Raw genomic sequence first — 23272 nt, 5'->3', positions numbered from 1 at the left:
TTGACATAAATACTAGGACAGTAAGGGGTACAGAAGCACACCCCTTAATACTCTTTAAATAGCATTTGCATCTAGTTTCTGGCTGTGCTCTGCAGCTAGCATTAGGTTACCAGGAGGATGGTGGCATGTATAGGGCTCCGTTGTGGCCTGTGTTTGCCACAACAGGAAGCCTATGTGAGATAATAGGGAAGCTTGTGGCCAGTCAGCCAGGTAAAAAATGGAAGGTTAGATATAGGTAAAACTGCAAGCCTAGTAAGTAAAATATATATTTAGCTCTTATATCTAGATTGTAAGCTCTTGTGAGCAGGGTCCTTTGAAATAATGACCCTAATAATTTAACAATTCAGAATAAAAATGGGATCTAAATAATGATGCGCAGGGTCAACAGGACCAGTGGGTACGGTATATAAGCATCCATCCTCTTCTTTGCACCCCCTGCAGCTCTGGGGGTTACATCACTGGGCAGAGCACTACCAAACACAAAGCAGAGACAGCAGAGAGACCTCACATGGGTCAAATGCATTAGGTGAAGGAAGCAACAATGATACACTTGGAATATCCGTAGTTGGCTGCTGCTGTCAGATATCCACTTTTTCTATTGGTGTGACATTTGGGGCCTCTAGTGATATATGGAAGAGCAAAAAATCTTGATTTTCAGAGCCCCAGCACAGCGCTTCCCACAGTTTTTTTGGAAGATATTAGAAAATACACACAAGCATTGCTTATAATATCAGCTTTTACTATTTCTTATCATCTTAGCCATGTTGTGTAAAAATGCAGCTCTACCAGGGCTTAAAGGAGAAGGAAAGGCTAAGTCACTTGGGGGTGCCAAAATGTTAGGCCACCATCAGAAATCACGGGGCCCCTCACAAAAAAAAATTCTGGGCCCCCCTCCCACAAATACAAAGGACTCACAGACATGAGACATTGGTAGCCAGCAGGGCCCCCCCTAGTACATTGGTAGCCAACAGTGCCCCCCCTAGTACACTGGTAGCCAGCAGTGCCCCCCCAGTACATTGGTAGCCAGCAGGGCTCCCCCCAGTACATTGGTAGCCAGCAGGGCCCCCCTAGTACATTGGTAGCCAGCAGGCCCCCCCTAGTACATTGGTAGCCAGCAGGCCCCCCCCTAGTACATTGGTAGCCAGCAGGCCCCCCCTAGTACATTGGTAGCCAGCAGGGCCCCCCTAGTACATTGGTAGCCAGCAGGGCCCCCCTAGTACATTGGTGGCCAGCAGGGCCCCCCTAGTACATTGGTGGCCAGCAGGGCCCCCCTAGTACATTGGTAGCCAGCAGGGCCCCCCTAGTACATTGGTAGCCAGCACAGCCCCCCTTGTCTTGTGCGGCTCCTCCGGTGGCTTTGAGCTCCTCTGGCGTCGTTCCCGACAGCACTGCACTTCTGAGTGCCGAAAGACGCCAGGCCCTTTTATAAGGTTGCACCCCGTGCGTACTGACGTGCATGTACACATGGGGCACGACCAATAGGATTACCGCTGACCACCAATGGCAGGGGCCCGGAATTGATTAAAGGGGGCCCGAGCTACTAAGAAAACTGTAGCACCGCCGGGCCCCCTTTTAAAGTTAAAATTGTCCGGTCCCGGGACAACTGTCCCCCCCTGATGGCGGCCCTGCCCAAGTGACTTAGATCGCTTACCTTGTACCCCGGGATGGTGCCCCTGTTAGGAGAAAACAGCACCAGCCCAGGGTACCTGTAGCGAGCGCTTCCTTTTTCTTCTGCCGGCGAAATCCGTCGGTTGGCGCATGCGCAGTAGAGTCAAAAGCTGACTTTCTTGTTTAAGTTCGGCTTTTCACTCTACTGCACATGCGCGCGCAAGTGAAAAGGAAGGAGGAAGCGCTCGCTGCTGCCCCGGGCTGGTGCTGTTCTCTCCGTACAGGGGCACCAGACTGGGGTAAAAGGTAAGGGATCTAAGTCACTTGGGGGTGCATAACATTTTGGCACCCCCAAGTGACTTAGCCTTTCCTTCTCCTTTAAGCCCTGGTAGAGCTGCATTTTTACTTCATTGATAAACCAGCAGTACAGAAAGCTGTGTAGGGGAAAATCATGCAGGAACCAGAGCTCCTGTCCTCCCTTCCCAAGTCTGCAACTCACTGAAAGCAAGGGGCCCCTGCATGTGTATTATATGACATGGCTGCCCACAGCGGGCACACCCTTCTGGTGCGGCTGGTCTACCACTTGCAGGGGCAGAGGGCCCTGATGATTATGTTGTAGGGGGCCCTGTGATTTCTGATGGCAGCCCTAGGGATCAGAGAGGACCTATGGGAAGCGCCAATAAAGTTAATCATCATTTTTAGCACCATATATTATTCATTAATTCAATATTGCTTACAAGGTGGGGGGGTAGGTATCAGTTATGCTATATGTCTCCTTTTTGTTAGTTAAAAAATTAAAGATGACTGATCATCACCAAGAATTATATAGCTGGTAGAAAAATACTCATTTATGCAACTAGGTAAGTGCCTGTAGGTAAGTGAACACCTATTAGCTGGCATGATATTCAGGGCCGGAGAGGGGGAACTGGTGTGCCAGGCCGGGTGAATTCTGCTTATGAAGGGGGCCCAGCCGCATTGTGAAAGTTATGCAATTTGTGTAAGTTATCAATGAAGATATGCAATTTATGTAACAACGTAATTTGCCTAGAAACTTAAGATACTTGCTGATCAAGAAAAATACAATGCAGAGAAGCTTGAGTGGTCAGGCCCCTCCACTGACCACCAATGAAATAAAAACTTAAAGTCAATTCTACTGCCCCCAATGAACTGTCTGACTTATTAGCACATTGATTATTTTATTAACTATTTATATGGACTGTTATTATAGAGTAACATCAGCTATTTATATTGGGATCTATTTACTAAATTATATGACTGTTTCATACTTTAATTTTTAAGCAGGGCAATAGCTAATTTTGGGCCCCGCAGCAACAACATTGGAACCCTATGCTTACACAATTTACGTAACTTATGAAAAAACTTACGTTACTTTCACATAAACCCATGCAACTTACTTATAAACTCCACTACCCCCTCCCCAATTAAGACTGGCCTATTAGCACATTTTTTTTTACTATTTCGAAGGAATAATGACTAGTTATAGTCTACGTAACATTGTGCAAAAACTCATGTAACTTCCATATCAAGCAATGACAGCGCAGAGCAGGGGCAAGAACGAGTGTAGGGTTTAAACTCAGTGCAAACTGACCCCCAATGAACTCACTGTTAATTAGAACATTAATTAATAGAACTCTTTATATGAACTGCTTATTATAGAGTAACATCAGCTATATATTACACACACAAGGGGTGTGGGAAAATTTTAGTACTGTGTGTATTTACGGCCCCATATAAAACTTGTACCGGGCCTCAAATTTTCCGATGGCAACCCATGATTTTCATAAATCTAAGGCTAAATACCCGACTATAGGAATGTTATTATGTAGCTGTAACCTTATTTAAGCTGGCCTAGAAAAAGAGATCTTGCTCCTAATAAAAAAAAATGTCAAAACCAAAGTAATTCCATGTGAATTGCCAAGCGCACAGTGCCTTAGTGGTTAAAACATTTGCCTTGAGGCACAGGGGTTCACGATTCGATTCCAGCCTGGCACCGGTTTATTGGCTCCTGTTCTGATGAAAGCCACTGGAATAAGGAGTTTAGATTGTAAGCTCCAGGAGCACAGGAGTGCATCGGCACTTTATAAAGCATCGCCATACTCCAGAGCCCGGGACATCTCTCCTAACGAGAAGGACGGCGACATCTAGTGGCCATAGTGAAACGTATACTCGCTGCGGCCGCTAGGTGGCACCCCCGTGCCTGAAACGCACCCGGCTTTGAAATCTCGCGGTATTTGGCAGCAGCCTATGCCTGTAGCGCCGCCGTGCGTAGGCCGCGGATGAAGCCGGGAATTGTGTTTATTTTTAAGACCCACATGAGGTTCTAGTGGCGGGGCTGTTAGCAGTGTCCCAGCGGCAGGATGAGCAGCCGGGTGTGTAAGAACTGCGGTTGTACCGATATAGACGTAGATGCGGCCCGCGGGGATGCGGTGTGTACGGGCTGCGGCTCGGTGCTGGAGGATAATATCATCGTGTCTGAGGTGCAGTTCGTGGAGGGCGCAGGCGGGATCTCCTCGGCAGTTGGACAGTTCGTCTCCTCGGAATGTGAGTGGCCGGGGGGCTGACTATGTGCTGCCATGTGAGCTGCCCACTTTGGCCATTGTGAGGGGCACTGCTCAGTGGCAATAGTTGGAGTGTGGGGAGGGGGCACGTATGTCAGTGGGCAGAGTCACTGTGTGTGTTGGGGAAGTGGGAGCATATAGGCACGACATTCTATGGGGAAAAGGGTGCAGAGTTAGCTACTGGTCTGGTAACCCATAGCAACCATTCAGTAAGCAGAAATAAATGGTGAGCTGTTTAAAAACAACGTTTAGGGGGAAACAAGAAGAGTAAAAAGGCTCTGAAATGATACAGTACAATCCAGCCAAGTGTGCACTCCGCAGGAACCCAGCTGCAGTAAAGAGATGGAGCTTTATTTAATATAATTAATAGTATGACTGGATTTGAGTGCGTATACACGTAACCATAGTGTTGCTGTGGGGTTGGGGCTCTGCACCTGGATACCAGTTTGGAGTGGTGAGTGACCTGTTACCTTTAAGAAATACTAAAGTTTATGTTCAAGTGATGGCTTCCCGGCATACGTGCCCAAACCATTTACAACATTTGCAGAGCCTTTATTAGTTTATATAAAGCTTCTTATATTGTGTTTGAACAGAAGAGTTTGTCTATGGACAGTTCAGCTCAAGCTTGGAAGCACCTAAATTGTGTCTGTTAAGGCATGGCGTAGGTGCCATCAGGGACAGAGGTTTCTCACAATGGGGCACCTGGCTATAGTGTCAGAAATGATATTGCCAAGGGGCCTGGAGCAAACTGGCAGCAAAGAGCTGCTGCTAAACAGTGTATCAACTAATGTATCAAACTGTAACAGTTTGGAAAGACTGCAGTCTGTCTGGTTTGCTAGGCTGCTGAAGATGGAGGGAAAAAAATATTCATTCCAAATCTGCATGGTTAGAAGTTTATAACCCAATGCATTTGTTTCTTAATTGTAGATGGGGCAGTGCAGGAAGAGGGAGCAGCCTGGAGTCAGTACCCTGGGGCCTCTTCCTGCATTTCCCCGCTTACAGTAAGGAAACTAGCACCTTGGGGTTTAAGTCTGTAACCTGCAGCTATTGTTTAAATACATTTTTTGCTAGATAATATAGGCAGTTTGTAATGTATTGCATGTGAGTTAATTGATTGTCTTTACTTTTATCTTTTTGAATAACAATTATAGTACAATTTTAACCTTTGTTAGGGGGATTATTACCAGTGAGGGCAGCTACGTAGATAGGTACATGTATAATTATTTTCCCTTGCTTGTTTTTCCAGAAAGTGCTACTATCTCAGCAGTCTAGCCTTATCTAAGTTACTACTGGCTGTAAGGCTCCATGTTTCCTTACATCCTTTATTAGCCATCTACTTATGTTACAATTCACTAACTAGATGCAAGGTAGCTTGACAACAGTGGCTTTGGAGTTATGGTCTGGTGTGGCCTGTCCAAAAATGATGTAAATAAACTCTCTGCAGAAAGGAAAACTTACTAGGCTTTCTCATAGTTTACAAGGAGATAACTTAGAACTATCCTGCTAGCATATTTGTCCTATACTAATGCAATGCAGAATGAAGGGAGGTAGTTTACTTTTAAGGGCTTTGACAGACGGGGAGATTAGTCGCCGCATGACTTATCTCCCTGAAATGCCATCCCACCAGCTACAATGTAAATTGCCTGTGGGATGGCAAACGCGGCACTGAAATTGCCAAAGTTTCCTCTCAAGGCAACCGCACTGCGCGGCGTATGCCATCCCACCGGTGATTTACATTCTAGACGGTGGGATGGCATATGGGGGTGGTTAGTCGCCCGCGACAAGGGAGATTTGTTGCGCGGTGTATAATCTCCCTGTCTGTCACGGTCCTTAGATAAGTATGTTATACAATGACCTATTCTATAATTTTTTTTTTTTTTAACAGGTCTTCATTTATTTATTTCTTCTGCCTCTTTCCAGCTTTTATATTCAGTTGTTCACTGACCTGGCAGCCAGAAGACAGTAGCCTACTAGTTAAGAATGTTTTTAATTTTACTTTACCATTAATGCTTTCCACTGCTTTGCAGTGCCTTGTAGGGTTCAATGTCAGTTGGAGGTTCAAGGATGAAGTTAATCATGTATAGAATCTGTTTAATATGCAAGCTCTCTCTCTTATTAAACTGGCTGGTGTAAGCCCTGGAATCAAAAAAATGTCTGGCTGTGTTTTATGGACAGTAGCTCATGTTATGGATAAAGGCTTTTAGCTGATCTGGAAAAGGATTTTGGCAAGGGGCTTTTTTATTTCCTTCAGGTTATAAATTTAATCTTTTCTTTTTGGCCAGAAGGATTATTGAACCTGAAGCAAATAATAGCAGCCATGAATAAAATAACATGTGTTTTCTTTTTGAAAGAAAGGTAAATAAAGCAAGTGTGCAGCTTTATTGCACTTGATATAACCAAATGATGTACCATTTTCTGTAGACTTAAGGTCTACAGAAAATGGTCTACATGGGCTGATTCTAGCTTCCGATATCGGTTCCTTAGACTGATTCGGCAGCTAATCGGCCCATGTATGGGGACTACCGACGGGCCTTCCTGACCGATATCTGGCCTGAAATCGGGCAGATATCGATCAGGCAGGTTAAGAAATCTAGTCGGGTTGGACTGCCCCATTGCTGCCAATATAATTCAATCGTTTGACCCCAGGGCCAAACAATCGAATTAGCCTACATGTTTCCCCGATATCGCCCACCCATAGGTGGGGATATCGGGTGAAGATCCGCTCGCTTGGCGACAGTACCCCTTTGACAGTACCCCTTTAACACTTTATATAAGTCAAAGGGATTCTGGGAACAAATTCCTTAAGGCTCTTAGAAAATTCCCATTTACATGGGTTTATCCTATAGGCTAAAGCTCACCCACTGGGTTTATAAAGCAAAAGCCAGGATAATAGCTGATCAGATTCCCAACTACAGACCAGTTTTTCCCTTCTTGGGGCTCAGTGTAGTGCAGGGTTATCTGATCAGCTAAGGGAGAGCCAGGAGTGGGGATTCACGAACAAGTTAAAAGGGTTGAGGAGACCGCCTCATACGTATGCAAATAAGTCAAAGGGATTCAAACAAATTTGAACAAATTCCTTAAGGCTCTTAGGCTGATGTCAGACGAGGCGTAGGGCGGATATTTTGCTGAAAAATCCGCCCTACGCCTTCTACTTGTGCCTGCACCCGAATGAATGGAATACGCTTGGGTGCAGGCACATGTAGCGGAAATACGCATAAAAATGCGAGAGTCTGAAAGTCTTGTGTTTTTATGCATAAACCGGTCTGTAGTTGGGAATCTGATCAGCTATTATCCTGGCTTTTGCTTTATAAACCCAGTGGGTAAGCTTTAGCCTATAGGATAAACCCATCTACATGGGAATTTTCTTCCTTTGACTTATTTGCATACTTTATATAGTGCTACTTATTTATGCAGTGCAACTATAAAAAATGAATACTGAACACCAATTGCAAAGTTGCTAGGAATAGGACATAATATAACACAGTGCTGTCTAACTTCTGTGGTGCCGAGGGCCAGTTTTGACCACTCCCATTTTTAAACCACACCCATGTTATCACTTGACCATACCCATATTAATGGTGGTAGTACAGCAAAAAACTGCCATACTCTGCCTTCTCTACCCTGCCTGTGTGTGCCATACTCTACCTGCCCTATGCTGCCTGTGTGTGCCATACTCTGCCTGCCCTACCCTGCCTGTGTGTGCCATACTCTGCCTGCCCTATGCTTCCTGTGTGTGCGCCATACTCTGCCTGCCCTATGCTGCCTGTGTGTGCCATACTCTGCCTGCCCTATCCTGCCTGTGTGTGCCATACTCTGCCTGCCCTATGCTGCCTGTTTGTGCCATACTCTGCCTGCCCTACCCTGCCTGTGTGCCATACTCTGCCTGCCCTCTGCTGGCTGTGTGCTGGCATTGCTCCTACAGTCTGCACAATAGCTATATATTAAAAAACTTTTTAATTGCAGTGTGAGCCTGAGGTGTGAACACTGCAGGGGGTGAACAATGTAGTGATTAAAAGGTGTGAACAACACAGGGGATTACATGTTTAAACAATACAGGGGATTACAACCTGAATCTGAGGTGTGAGCAATGCAGGGGGCCAGTTTATCTCTGTACTGATACCATTTAAAGCTTACACAAAGGTAAGTCATCAAAGCAGCCAGACAGGTGGGGGGCCACACAGAGGGGGGTCGCAGGCCGCATGTGGCCCAAGGGCCGCCAGTTGGACAGCACTGATATAACATATTAAAAGTTAACTTAAAGTTGAACCACCCTTTTAAGGTACCTGTGCATGCATGGATTTGGTGAGGAGTTATTGATGTCCATAAATAAACAGAAGTTGCGGCAAGCAACACTTTGGTCTAGTTCAGTGGTTCTCAACCTGTGGGTCGGGACCCCTTTGGGGGTTGAATGACCCTTTCACAGGGGTCGCCTAAGACCATCAGAAAACACATATGTCCGATGGTCTTAGGAACCAAGACACCACTCCTCTATGGTTGGGGATCTCCACAACAGGAGGAACTGTATTAAAGGGTCACGGCATTAGGAAGGTTGGGAACCACTGGTCTAATTGGAAGTCATTGTATTTATAGGGCATAACAGTGTAACCCTAGAAAACTTAACCCATGCTAGGGCAGTAGTGTCCAGCTCGACCTTCTAAAAATTCAGAGCTGTGGAGTCGGAGTTGTCAAAAATGTTCCGATTCCTAATAAATTTAAATTATGAAAAAAAAAAATGTTACACGTTCCTTTTTCACAGTTAGTAGTCATAATAAAGTACTTCTCTACTATAAGAACAGTGCAGAGTTGATTCAGTTGAATGGAGTCTAGCTGAGCTATTATAATCTAATTGTTTTAATTTTTTGTCTGTTTAAATTTTAGGTTTAAGGAATCTGATTATATTCACTCTCAGTGATTGTATTCACTTACCTGATACCCTGGGCTGGTGCTCCTATTAGCAAAAATATTGACATTTTGGCACTTCCCAGTAATTCCACCTTTCCTTCTCCTTTAAAGGAACAGAAACGCCATCAAAATTAAAAAGTTTTAATGTAAATAAAATAATGTACCGTCGGCCTGCACTGGTAAAAAAAAATGTCATGTTTGCTTCAGAAAAACTTCTATAGCCATAAGGGCAACCCTTCCTGTAGCCATGGGGGCAGGCATACAAGCTAGAAAAACAGGAGAAAAAGCACAGGTTACACTCTGTAGAATACAATGGAAATCTACACAGCTTATCTGTTTTCTGCTATGTAACCTGTGCCCTTTCTCCTGTTTCAGTTTAAATAGCTACCCTGTGGCTACCCAGCAGCTTTGTTTATATAAAGTATAGTAGGGATTTGAAGCATACACAAATTTTTATCACTGCAGGGCAATATAACATAATATATCACTTTTATAATCTTTCATTTTTAGTTTTTTTTTTTTGCTGTTAGTTGCTTTTTAAACAGAGACCTGTTGTTTAAAAAGCAACAGTAACATCAAAATAAAAAAGTTTGAGTTAAAGGATTTATGTACCAGCTCCACAGCCTTGCGAATATTTTTATGTGTTCCTTCTTCATCCATGGTTCCTGACTACCCTTAGTTACTTAAAGGAGAAGGAAAGTCATTTTGTCATTTTACTGCCAATAGATTCAATACATCAGTGCTACCTAGAACGCTATATTTATTCTACAGAAAGCTTTACCGTACCTGAGTAAGGAGCCCTAGAAGCTCCATCTGTTTGTTTAAGATAGCAGCTGCCATTTTAGCTTGGTCTCCTTAGCTTCCTGCTGCAGCCGTTGGTAGCATAGAGCACACATTCTGATGGGAGAGGGAGTGAATTCTTATGGGAGGGGGGAGCAGGAGAGAGGAGAGAGCTGTGCAGACTTTGGCCCTTGGAATAAAGGTTTTTTCTGAGAGAGGAAGTCTGATACCAAAGAAGTCTGATTTACAAAAAGGAGACAAGAAATCATGTGTTTCTTTTGATACAGTGCAGCTTTTTTCTGTGAGTGCTTATGGCTGTATTTACATAGACCTTTCTGATAAAGCTTACTTAGTTTTTACCTTTGCTTCTCCTTTAAGTTTGCCATAGTCTATTTCCCCAGTTGTGAGAGGATAACGGGCGTGATAGCACTACTATAGGGTATATATGTTGGTTAAATCTCAGGTAAAAATCTGTGGAGACTGGGAGGAGAAAGCAAAATCTTCAATGTGTTCTACCCATGTTTTACTACATAGATATCCAGTTTATCATTGAAGGGTGTGAAGAAAACAGAGGAGAACAGAAATCTGTATGGGCTCCCTTCCTACTGTGTCTCTCAAAATGTGCCACTAAAGGGCTCTAGGTAAAAATAAAAATGTATATAAAAGCAATCCATTAATGTAAAACAATAGACATTATATATTGCACTGCCAGAGGTGTGTTTTACTTTATATTTGCATAAATGTAATAATAAATTAGCTTGGGCCAGATATTACCAGGCAAGTCATGCCTGTTTCCTTTGTCTCCATCACCAAAGTTTGAAAACCTCTCTTTATCAGCTGCTTAAGCAACATATTTAAGGCGAACAGGAAATCAATGAGGGGTACAGTAAACGGCACTGGCTGTCGGCCATTGAGCCATTACTGCTCAGTCAATATTGAGCCATCCTACTTATAGACTAAATTAACAAAAATGTTAAACTGTGAGCATGGTGAATTTTACTGGGTTACAATTGCTGCCTTTTGTTTTAAGGTTATCTTAAGTCCTTACACCCTCATTTAATTTGTACTGTGCGTCAACCGCCTGTCCATATGCCCTTAGAACTAGTAAAAAAAGTAAAACTATTGTCATGGTCCCATGCAGGTGTGTGGTGTGTTTTCCCCCCGGATTTTATAGTTTCCTGGAATTTATGCTGTTTATGTTTTCCAGGTTCAACTATACATATGTGACTATGAAGATTTTCATTCATCCAGGTTATGGTATATCTGGTATAGTTAATCTAAAGCAACTGGACTTGCTAAGTAAGCTTAGCAAGTCCAGTTGCTTTAGATTTACCTATACTAGATATACAGTGAGGAACATAAGTATTTGAACACCCTGCGATTTTGCAAGTTCTCCCACTTAGAAATCATGGAGGGGTCTGAAATTCACATTGTAGGTGCATTTAAAAAAAATTCAGGAAATCACGTATGATTTTTAATGAATTTATTTGTATTGCACTGCTGCACATAAGTATTTGAACACCTGAGAAAATCAGTGTTAATATTTGGTACAGAAGCCTTTGTTTGCAATTACAGAGGTCAAACGTTTCCTGTAGTTCTTGACCAGATTTGCACACACTGCAACAGGGGTTTTGGCCCACTCCTACACACAGATTTTCTCTAGATCTGTCAGGTTTCGGGGCTGTCACTGAGCAACATGGAGTTTGGGCTCCCTCCTAACATTTTCTATTGGATTTAGGTGTGGAGACTGGCTAGGCCACTCCAGAACCTTGATATGCCTCTTACAGAGCCACTGCTTGGTTATCCTGGCTAAGTGCTTTGGGTCATTGTCATGTTGGAAGACCCAGCCACGACCCATCTTCAATGCTCTGACTGAGGGAAGGAGGTTGTTGCTCAAAATCTCACAATACATGGCCCCATTCATCCTCTCCTTAATACAGTGCAGTCGTTCTGTCCCCTTAGCAGAAAAGCACCCCCAAAGCATGATGTTACCACCCCCATGCTTCACAGTAGGGATGGCATTCTTGGGATGCAACTCATCCTTATTTTTCCTATAAACACGCAAACTACTGACGGGCCTGGACATGTAATGACTTGAGCAGGGGAACTTTCTGTGCAATGCATGATTTGAAACCATGACGGCGTAGTGTTCTACCGACAGTGACCTTTGAAACTGTGGTCCCAGCTCTCTTCATGTCATTGACCAGCTCCTCCCTTGTAGTTCTGGGCTGATTCCTCACCTTTCTTATCATCAGTGATACCCCATGAGGTGAGTTCTTGCATGGAGCCCCAGTCCTAGGGAGACTGACAGTTGTCTTTAGCCTCTTCCATTTTCTAACAGTTGCTCCATTTGATCTATTTTCACTAAGCTGCTTGGCAATTGCCCCGTAGCCCTTTCCAGCCTTTTGGAGGTCCACAATTTTGTCTCTGGTGTCTTTTGACAGCTCTTTGGTCTTTCCCATGGTAGTAGTTGGAGTCTGACTGACTGTGGGATGGACAGGTGCTACTAATTTAGATTAACGAGTGGAGTAGAGGTGGACTTTTTTAAGGCAGAGAATTCTTGCTGATTGCCAGGTGTTCAAATACTTATGCGCAATCCAAATAAATTCTTTAAAAATCATACAATGGGATTTCCTGAATTTTTTTTAAAATACTGTCTCTCACAGTGGGAATGTACCTACAATTTGAATTTCAGACCCCTCCATGATTTCTAAGTGGGAGAACTTGCAAAATCACAGGGAGTTCAAATACTTATGTTCCTCACTGTACAAATAGGGGCATATCGATAAAATGAGTCTTGGCAGATTAATTGTAGCAATGTGTATTGTTGCTGACCAGGGCTGTGGAGTCGGTAGATAAATTCTCCGACTCAGACTCCTCAGTTTCTGATACTTCCGACTCCACGACTCCGACATTCATTGAAGGAAAGGAAGGAGACATACATGTCATTTAACCACAGAACTGCTGGCTAGGAAGCCAACACTCTACTGTATTGCCCAATTAAAGCAAAAGACAAACACAATGTTTTAAAGCTTCAGTCTTAAACTATTGACTATCCATTCCCTTCACGTATACAAGTATTTCTAGTCCTGCAAATTTTTTTTACTTAATTAGTTATCAGTGAGGGTTAGGCTAGGTTCACAGTGGGCATTGTGTTCCCTGTAACAGAGGAACACGACGCAGTGGAGCTGCCGCACCTTAACTGTGCGTTACGTCCCATTTAGTGAAGCATACAGTCAATGAAAAGCATGCTTCATGGTCACTCAACGTGTTTGTTTATGCACTGCGTGCATTGGGCTTTATTCTTATAGCAGAGAAGTTATTAATTATGACTGTTTGTGAATTGGGACATTTTAACTTGCTTTATTTATTTTTTTTTTATTCCCATTTAAATTTAGTAGGAGTCGGTTCATTTTTTTCCGACTCCAGGTACCCAAAATTGCCTCCGACTCCTCAACTCCGACTCCACAGCCCTGTTACTGACAATATTAATGTATCGGTCAGTGTAACACCATAGCAGAAACTTCTAGAAACTGGGGTCCCTCAGAGATCACCTGACAAGCAATAATGCAGCTCTAACTGTAACAGGAAGTAGTGTGGGAGTAAAAGGCAGAACTCTGTCCATTAATTTGCTTATGCGACCTAACATGTATGTGTGTCCTTGGTTTGTTTGTGTGGATTGTTGATAGTATGATCCCTAGGGGTGGCCCATACTTTAAATAGCCATTTTCTATTTAGGATTACTTAATTGCACATACTACTAAAAAAATATATTTTTATGAAAATGGTTTATTTAGATAAAACAGGGATTTACATATGAACTTGTTTATGCAATATATTTTTATAGAGACCTACATTGTTCGGGATATAGTCTTTCTTTAAAATATTGTATGATTTGTCTATTGGCCTGGGCAGCGATATCATCTTCCTCCGTACTCCAGATAGTGGTAGGCTCCTTTAGTCATTCTCCAAAAATGAGCCCAACCTTACTTCAGCAATCATTTTAATATGTTTTTACAGATGTATAACGGGCATTGGATGTTTAGGCCCTGTACTTCCTATACCAGCTTTTTAGCTAGCTTGGCATGGAGTGGTTTGGCAGTAGTGGCTTTGTTAAGGATTTGCCCAGTAAAGTATTACAATGTGAATTGACTGAATTTAAAGTATTATAAACCTCCAATTTTACATTAGCTGGATGAATAGGACTTGTGCTGATCATACTTTTTTTGCCTTTTATTTTAATGAACAAATATCTGTTTTTGTTGTTATTTCTGAAGTTAAACAAGAAATTGAAACCAGATTGTAAAGTAATTTCCTGGTCCCAAAAAGCAAACTGAAAAAACTAATTACAAGTCCACTGAGAAGCCCTTAATAATGAGCAGTTTAAAGGCTTGGCTTAGGCTTTGTTTTTTCATAGGTAGATTTATAATGGCAAAAATTTGTAATATACAGATTTTTTTGTATATTAACACAAATCCTATGTATTGTGCTCAATTTTAGCATCAGTGTTTTTAGATGTATACTGTGCCTTTAATCATAGATTTACAGAAATCCAGCCATCAGTGGAGCACACAGACTATAATGGATACCTGAATGGTCTGGCAAAATTACTCCCAACTAGGAATGAATGCACAAAATCTATAATTTTTGCATTTGACTGAATATAGTCCTTCCCAAAAGTTTTAGCCATGAACCCCTATTTGCATACTCAAATGTTATACTCTCATTTGTGAACAATATTCTCTAGTTCTGTTGTCCTAAATTTATAAAGAAGGCACATGATTTTATGGGTTCAGAGTTGGTTCTTCTGAACAGTTGGTATTAGCCTTTGTTCAAATCTTGCTAATAGAGCTGGGAGTTGGCTGACTACTGGGGCACATTGTGTGGGTTATTCTTGTATTCTCCACTTTGTGCCATGGGGCACTGGAAATTGCAGTTCTAAAACAGAAGGCACAAGACCGAAAAAAAAGTTTTCAACACAAGCATACACCTAAATAAATGATCACATTCTAAAATTTACAAATGTCTCTTAATAGAAAGGGACTAATGTTGCAGAGCTTATGCCAGACCTAGTAGCCCATAGCAACCAATTAGGTGACATTTATTGTTCAGATTCAAGCATTGGAAAGCATGCTGTGGGTTACAGTGTGGGAACAGTACAAATACAAACCCATTGTATTGTACACCGCCATTGTCTTCTTCACAGCTTATCTGTTATCTGCTATGTAAACCTGTGCCTTTTTACCCTGCTCAACCCTGTTTAACCCTTATGTTTGCATCAGGAACACTACTAGTTAAATAGCCATGGGGCAGCCCTTCATTTAACTATAGTACCTGTAGTGCCTCTGATGCAAATATAAGGGTGAAACAGGGTTCATTGTAAAAAAAGAAATTTGAGTTAATGTTCATTTAAAGGGGCACTACTGTGACAAAAATTAATGTAAGCTGTCTAAATGGAAACTAAAATAAAGAGAGAGCAAGATAGCTTTAAGGGGAACAGTGAAGAAGTTTTCATTATTTCAGTATATCATTTTTTAATATAATTTAAGTTTCCTATTTCCATGACATGAAGCTCAATTTTAATTGGGACAATAATCCCCCTCTAAATTATCTTTTCTCCATTGGTACGATATTAAGCTAATTCGGATCTAATTAAAATGACAGGTATAGGTGACGTCGATTAGGGGACCACATCAGCGAGCTGGTCTGACAGAAAAATCGAACCTGCCCAATCGGGATCTGGCCGATTTCAGACCAGATGTTGATCAGGGGGGGCCGTCATTGGTGCCCATACATGGGCAGATAAGCTGCCGAATCTGTCTAAAGGATCGATATTGGCAGCTAAAATCGTCCGTGTATGGCCACCTTTAGACTTTCTGTATTATGTGCTGCATTAATCAGTACTACTTACTAAACTGGTTTATATAATATTCTCATTCCTATAGGACTGACTTGTTTTTGTGAATTTGTTTTTTGTGCTTTTACATACAAAGAGTAGACATAACATTATTATCCCATATAACTTGCCTGTGCTTTCTGTCTCATGCACTATAAGATGTGTACTGTAGGTGGCACTGTTTTGTTACTTTTGTTTTTGTCAACAAACACAAGGCAGTAGGTGTAACTGGATAAATCCTTTGTGCTGGTGTCATTTGACAGAGAGATTATTCAGTTTAGTCCACTTCTCAATCTTCTTATGTTTAATACATCATTTTCAATAATAAATATGTCAAAAGTCTATTTTACAGCTTGTGGTGTCTATGAGTGCATTGTTATGGTCATACATTTGATCATTCTATGAAGAAAAAGTGGAGAATTATTTGATTTTTAATGGTTTGCTTTTTCAGTTATTCCAAGTTTTTTTTACATAAATATTTTCATCCCATGTACTTTAAAACAGTCTCTGGTTTTCTTGATAAATGCTATTGGCTAACTTGTTAGACCTATATAATAGTGCCTGTTTGATACAGTGTTTTCTGCATGATGAACTGCTATAAAGTTGGTACCTGAGGCATGATCACTTACAGACAGTAGAGGAATAAAGCCAATCTTGAGAAATACATTCCTACATGAAAGCCATTAAGTACACTTAATTTGGTTGAAATAAAAATGGCTACGTTTTGATTATTATTTCTGTTTTTTTTTTTGTCAGGTTCTGGTAAAACTCCATCACTGGGAGAAGGATTTTACACCAGCGTGGGAAAGGAGTCCCGTGCACAAACTCTACAGAATGGTATGAACACACTTAGAATTTCTATGTGAAAGTGTCAGAGGTATCCTTTTGAGCTGGCTAGCTGTACCTGAACTGCAAGTAAGACAGAACACATTGGAACATTTAGCTTTTGAATGTTATGAAACCAGTGGTGTATTTTCACAGAAGTTCTTTTTTCAGAAAATTTTTGTACAAATTCCTGTATACAATATCACCCGCTACCCCTGATTTCATACCTGGTGTCTCTGTCAGTATTTATAGTGGTGGCTTGTTGTGATTTAAAGGGTAATAATATCACCCTTTTTACATATTGTTTTTTATACACATGTAAATTATATTAGTATAGCAAAGCAAAGTACCTCAATCAAATAGAAATTTGTGCAAACAAGTGATTTATTGAGAAATATTCAACATTTCAAGTACTAATGTAATTTTCTTGTTGGTCCCTGAAGAAGAGCACTTTTCTATCACTTTTCTATCACTTTTCTATCACTTTTCTATCACTTTTCTATCACTTTTCTATCACTTTTCTATCACTTTTCTATCACTTTTCTAACCAACATCCAGATTGAGAGAGAGAAAGCAATTTTTCACAGATTTAATGGACAGTGTACTTTTCCTTCTACTTTTTGTTTGCATTAAAAAGAGCAGATGCTATGCTATGTCCTGTATACAATATGATGAAGATTTGGCAATCAGTCATGCATAAACCAACATATTTTGAATTAGTTTTGTCACAAAAATGTTGCCCTCGTTAAGTCACATTCTTATTTACTGCAGTCTGAAACAAACAACAATGTATATTATTTATATTGAGAAAAATGCCATTTCTGATTTTGCCTTTCTCATTGGAAGTGTTTGGGCTGAGCCTGACATGCTTTCAGCATTTTGTCATCCCCCAGATGACTGTAGACTCAGCAAAATGTTTTCCCCGGCAGCAGCCACTGCGGCTGAATAGTTGCACTTATATCCTGCTAATTGGGTGTGACACACCGGGAAGCCCAGCAATCCAGGGTTTTGCACTTTTGAATGAAAATGAGCTTCACTGTATTGAAGCTCTGCAGCGATGTCAGTTAGTATCAGATATAAACCTACTGTTGTTCTGTAGGAAAAGAGGACTTCTGTAGTTTCCAATAATACAAACTGCATGGAAGATGAGCTAAGCCTTTGTAGTTAATAAAAGGAGCACACTCCTTTGGGTAGGAGCCAAAGGCATGTATATCATCTGTTCATACTTTATAAACAAATATAGTTCTGATGCAGTTCTGACATTCCAGGGGGGCGGATCTGATCCTTAAAAGGATACTGTCATCAGCAGTTAGCTTTTTAAGCAGTGATCCCCAACCAGTGGCTAGTGAGCAACATGTTGCTCACCACCCCCCTTTGATGTTGCTCCCAGTGGCCCCAAAGTAGGTGGGTATTTTTACATTTCTGGTTTGGAGGCAAGTTTTGGAAGCTCAGAGACACCGTTTTACTCCAAGCAGAGCCTCCTGCAGGCCACAGTTCACATGGGGCTGCAAAATAGCCAATCCCATCCCTTATTTGGCACCCCTAAAGAAATTTTTCATGCTTGTGTGGTTTACCAACACTTTTTACATCTGAGTGTGACTCACAAGTAAAAAAGGTTGGGGATCTGTGTTTTAAAACGATGGTTAATTTTTTTTTCACCTCAACACTAATCTAATCATTTTTTAACAAAAACACACACATTTTATGGTTGTATAGGGGAGCCCATTTTATTTTACCTCCTCATCCCAGTCATAGAATTATTTTACTCTGTATGGCACCAAATGAGGCTTATTAGTGTTTTTCTAAATGACAGGATAGTGATTTAAGGCCAAACACGATTAGAAAATGTAATGGTACATTGTGATGTTGCTTATTCTCCATTTCCCTTATCTTTTCTTTTGTAAATCATGATGCTGCTGTGTTGTGTTACAAGAAAACAAAGGGATCTCGAACAAGTGACATTTGAAGTGACACTGAGATAAAATAAAATCCCTGCAAGAAAGCAAGCAGGTTTGGGTACCATGAAATATACATAAACAGTACTATAGGCCCTTCCCTGTCCCTTCTGTACGACATCAACCTAAGAATGAATTTGAATTGTCATAGGAATAGAACTCTAATACAATAAAGTTGGCCATACAAGGAACAAAACGATGGATTTCCTCATTAATATCTAAATGGACTTATTTACATATCAGAAAGTTTGGAAAAAAACCATCAGTGGTGTCCAACAGGGTCCGTACAGGGCCCCCTGTGCGATTTGATCATTGTTTGCTTTCATGTCAATTAATATACAGTGTTTTTTGGTAAATGTTTTTTAAAATGACTGTTTTGTTGGTTATTTCAACAGAGCATAATAAAGAAAAAAAAAAAAAAAGCTGGCACGTGCAAAATTTTGGAACTTTTTTAACTTTGTTATTCTCTGCAAACTTTAGGCTAATGTCACATGGAGCATTTTCGCCACTATAAATTTCATTGTTTTTTTGCCTCAAAGCACCCTCCATGTAAGCACTGATAGGTAGATGCAGTTCCCGTTAAAGCCTAAAGAACACAGGGCGGACTGATGTTTTCTCTGGCAGCAGAGAAAACATTGCTTGTGCAATAGCAGCAGGCCAACCCTTGTTTAATGTGACTGCTACATTGTGTAACTGAAGACAGCATAAAGGGATATAGAGATAGTTACATGGCAGATTTTTACTGCAGTCTGCCAGTAGGTCTATGTTCTTAAAGGAACAGTAACACCAAAAAATTCAAGTATATAAAAGAAATTCCAATATAATGTACTGCTGCCCTGCACTGGTACAACTGGTATGTTTGCCTCAGAAACACTACTATGGTTTATATAAAGAATGCAGCTGTGTAGCCATGGGGGCAGCCATTCAAAGGAGAAAAGGCACAGGCACTTAGCAGATAACAGATAAAACACTATTGTATTCTACAGAGCTTATCCGTTATCTGCTATGTAACCTGTGACTTTTTTCCAGCCTGAATGGCTGCCCCCGGGGCTACACAGCAGCCTATTATATATAAACTATAGTAGAGTTACTGTAGCAAACACACAACTTTTACCAGTGCAGGGCAACAGTACATTAGATTTCATTTACTTTAAAACTTTCATTTTTTGGTGTTACTGTTCCTTTAATCTTACACTCTGTCTTCCCTTAGCCCTCCCATAACTTAATGGCCAGCCCATGACACCTCTTTTTCAGTGCTGTCACCAGAGGGATGTCCGGCATGGGAAGGCAAAGAGATACCAGGCTTATGCGGTATTTTTATTTGTTTCCATCATATTAACAAATATTACACGGGATATGAGAAAATGTGAAGACATATAGTAATATATTGGTAATTGGACTGGAATCTTCATCTTGTATACTTGCAGATTTCAGATCCTTTGAATTAAAATTTACAGGCACTGGGGTTGATTTGCTAAATTCTACCAGAGCAGTTGCCTATAGCAACCAGTTAGATCTATCTTTCATATTCTAACTGGTACTAGACTAACTGCTGAGTTGTTCCTATGGCATCTGCCCCTATTTGAGTGTTAGCTTTACTTTGTAAAATATAAAATTAAAGCTCTGCAAGAGTGGTATAAGAAATTGCCCACTTTGGGGAGTCTAACCAAGCAAAGAGGAATTTTCTTTATCCTTCTGTGGATTACTCATGTGCTTGGCAGAGTTAGGGAGTGCATTCAAGAATGCGGAGATATATCCAGTTGTTGTGGCTTAAAAATAGAATCTTTTAAATTTAGATCCCTTTTTAGCGCTACACTTGCAGTTGCCTATTTCCTTTACAAATTCTTCTTCTTTGGAACTCTGAAGCTCTTTCTAAAATTGTCATCACAAACCCGAACTGAATTTGCTATTTAATGGCAGTGTTTTTTTCATTCTGTGAGAATGTCTGTTCAGTTGATTAAACAAGGAGCTTAAAGAAATTTTTAGCTGCCAACACCTTTTTGCTATCACAATAATCTTGACATTCTCTTGTATTCTTAGTTTTTATTTATCTGAAATTTTGCAAACAAAACAAATGATGAAGTGCTTGAAGTCTTGCATACACTCTGGGCTCTTTTTTCAAGGCTCAAACTTGGGAAGGGCCCACCCTGAAGTATTACTTCTAGAGGAATTATGCCTTATTTAACACAGCAAGTAGGAGACCTGAACCCTATATATGTAAAGGACCTCATAAGGCAACAAACCAAATGGGTGATGATAGGTGAAAAGCCAGAAAGCCAAACAAGTAAGTTGGCGGAACACTGGAGCTAAATAAAGAAAATGTGCTTGGCATGTGGCATTTGAGGTGTTCATCAGACCGATTCAGCAGCTTACCTCCCATGAATGGACACCCACAACGGGCTACACGGCCGATATCTAGCGTAAAAATGGCCAGGTCTCGATTGGGCAGGTTTGATTTTTCCATCTGATCCTGGATGGCATCGGCTTGTTGATCTGTCTAACGGTCCATATACTGTACATACCGTAATAATTTGATCATTTGGCCGATACCACCCACCATAGTTGGGTATTGGGAGATGGTTCGCTCATTTGGCAACCTTGAGTATACAGTGGTGTGAAAAACTATTTGCCCCCTTCCTGATTTCTTATTCTTTTGCATGTTTGTCACACAAAATGTTTCTGATCATCAAACACATTTAACTATTAGTCAAAGATAACACAAGTAAACACAAAATGCAGTTTTTAAATGAGGGTTTTTATTATTTAGGGAGAAAAAAAATCCAAACCTACATGGCCCTCCCTTAGCAGCAATAACTGCAATCAAGCGTTTGCGATAACTTGCAACGAGTCTTTTACAGCGCTCTGGAGGAATTTTGGCCCACTCATCTTTGCAGAATTGTTGTAATTCAGCTTTATTTGAGGGTTTTCTAGCATGAACCACCTTTTTAAGGTCATGCCACAACATCTCAATAGGATTCAGGTCAGGACTTTGACTAGGCCACTCCAAAGTCTTCATTTTGTTTTTCTTCAGCCATTCAGAGGTGGATTTGCTGGTGTGTTTTGGGTCATTGTCCTGCTGCAGCACCCAAGATCGCTTCAGCTTGAGTTGACAAACAGATGGCCGGACATTCTCCTTCAGGATTTTTTGGTAGACAGTAGAATTCATGGTTCCATCTATCACAGCAAGCCTTCCAGGTCCTGAAGCAGCAAAACAACCCCAGACCATCACACTACCACCACCATATTTTACTGTTGGTATGATGTTCTTTTTCTGAAATGCTGTGTTACTTTTACGCCAGATGTAACGGGACACGCACCTTCCAAAAAGTTCAACTTTTGTCTCGTCGGTCCACAAGGTATTTTCCCAAAAGTCTTGGCAATCATTGAGATGTTTTTTAGCAAAATTGAGACGAGCCATAATGTTCTTTTTGCTTAAAAGTGGTTTGCGCCTTGGAAATCTGCCATGCAGGCCGTTTTTGCACAGTTTCTTTCTTATGGTGGAGTCGTGAACACTGACCTTAATTGAGGCAAGTGAGGCCTGCAGTTCTTTAGATGTTGTCCTGGGGTCTTTTGTGGCCTCTCGGATGAGTTGTCTCTGCGCTCTTGGGGTAATTTTGGTCGGCCGGCTACTCCTGGGAAGGTTCACCACTGTTCCATGTTTGTGCCATTTGTGGATAATGGCTCTCACTGTGGTTTGCTGGAGTCCCAAAGCTTTAGAAATGGCTTTATAACCTTTACCAGACTGATAGATCTCAATTACTTTTGTTCTCATTTGTTCCTGAATTTCTTTGGATCTTGGCATGATGTCTAGCTTTTGAGGTGCTTTTGGTCTATCATCTATTTTGGGCAATCACTTTTTCACACAGGGCCATGTAGATTTGGAGTTTTTTTTCTCCCTTAATAACGTAAACCTTCATTTAAAAACTGCATTTTGTGTTCAATTCTGTTATCTTTGACTAATAGTTAACGGTTTTTGATGAGCAGAAACATTTAAGTGTGACAAACATGCAAAAGAATAAGAAATCAGGAAGGGGGCAAATAGTTTTTCACACCACTGTATGTACCATCAGACAGAGAACCAACCGAATCAACGCACTGATGTGGTCTTCTTTCCAATGGCCCAAATACCCACTGTTATTCAATAGTTTGGCTCATAGGTGGGCATATTGGGAGACAATTCACTTCTTTTTCAACCTTGCCAAATGTGCCATCCTGCATACTATCTTATCAGCTAGCCAATTGTTTTAAACAACAATTCATCCATCAGTAGTTAACAATATGTGAAGAGTCTTTTTGTATCTTTGTTGTTCTGGCTGTAATTATGCCTATATAAATCAATATTAATCAGTCTGTTCCCAGAGCATTTTATGCACCAGTCAGGGAGTAGGCACATGAAGGCAGCGAAAAGGCTGAGGCTGGAGACATGACAATTAGATGCCTACTGAGGAAGATAGATTTACTTCTAGTGGCAGCAGGTTTGGTAATCAAATTTGGGCAGTGTACAAATTGCACTGGGCTGGGCCACTGACTGACAGAGTTCATTATAGTATATTGTTATTTTGGCAAGAGATGCTGACCATTTTTTGCATCATGGCATTAGTCTCGGCAATTTTGGCAGCAAGTGCAGTGTAGCTGTGTTTTGTAACTTTAATAAATAATTGAAAGAGAGCGCATCTGTTGGAAGATGTGCAGCCCTGCAGAGGTAAGCCAAGAGTGCCAAGTACCCT

At 41.2% G+C, this 23272-nt stretch overlaps 1 protein-coding gene across 1 annotated transcript in view; it reads left to right on the top strand.

Annotated features, from left to right (window-relative positions):
• Positions 1-3848: 3848 nt before the first annotated feature.
• brf1 (BRF1, RNA polymerase III transcription initiation factor 90 kDa subunit) overlaps positions 3849-23272 on the top strand; it is a 165676-nt gene continuing 146252 nt past the window's right edge. Inside the window, 2 exon segments of the mRNA NM_001195621.1 lie at positions 3849-4170; positions 16522-16602. Coding sequence (NP_001182550.1) covers positions 3987-4170; positions 16522-16602 — 265 coding nt within the window. The 5' untranslated portion in view covers positions 3849-3986.

Source organism: Xenopus tropicalis, chromosome 8 (genome assembly GCF_000004195.4).
Source record: "Xenopus tropicalis strain Nigerian chromosome 8, UCB_Xtro_10.0, whole genome shotgun sequence".
Lineage (NCBI taxonomy): Eukaryota > Metazoa > Chordata > Amphibia > Anura > Pipidae > Xenopus > Xenopus tropicalis.
Note: the sequence above shows the minus strand (reverse complement) of the source record. Positions and strands in the feature narration are given on the sequence as shown.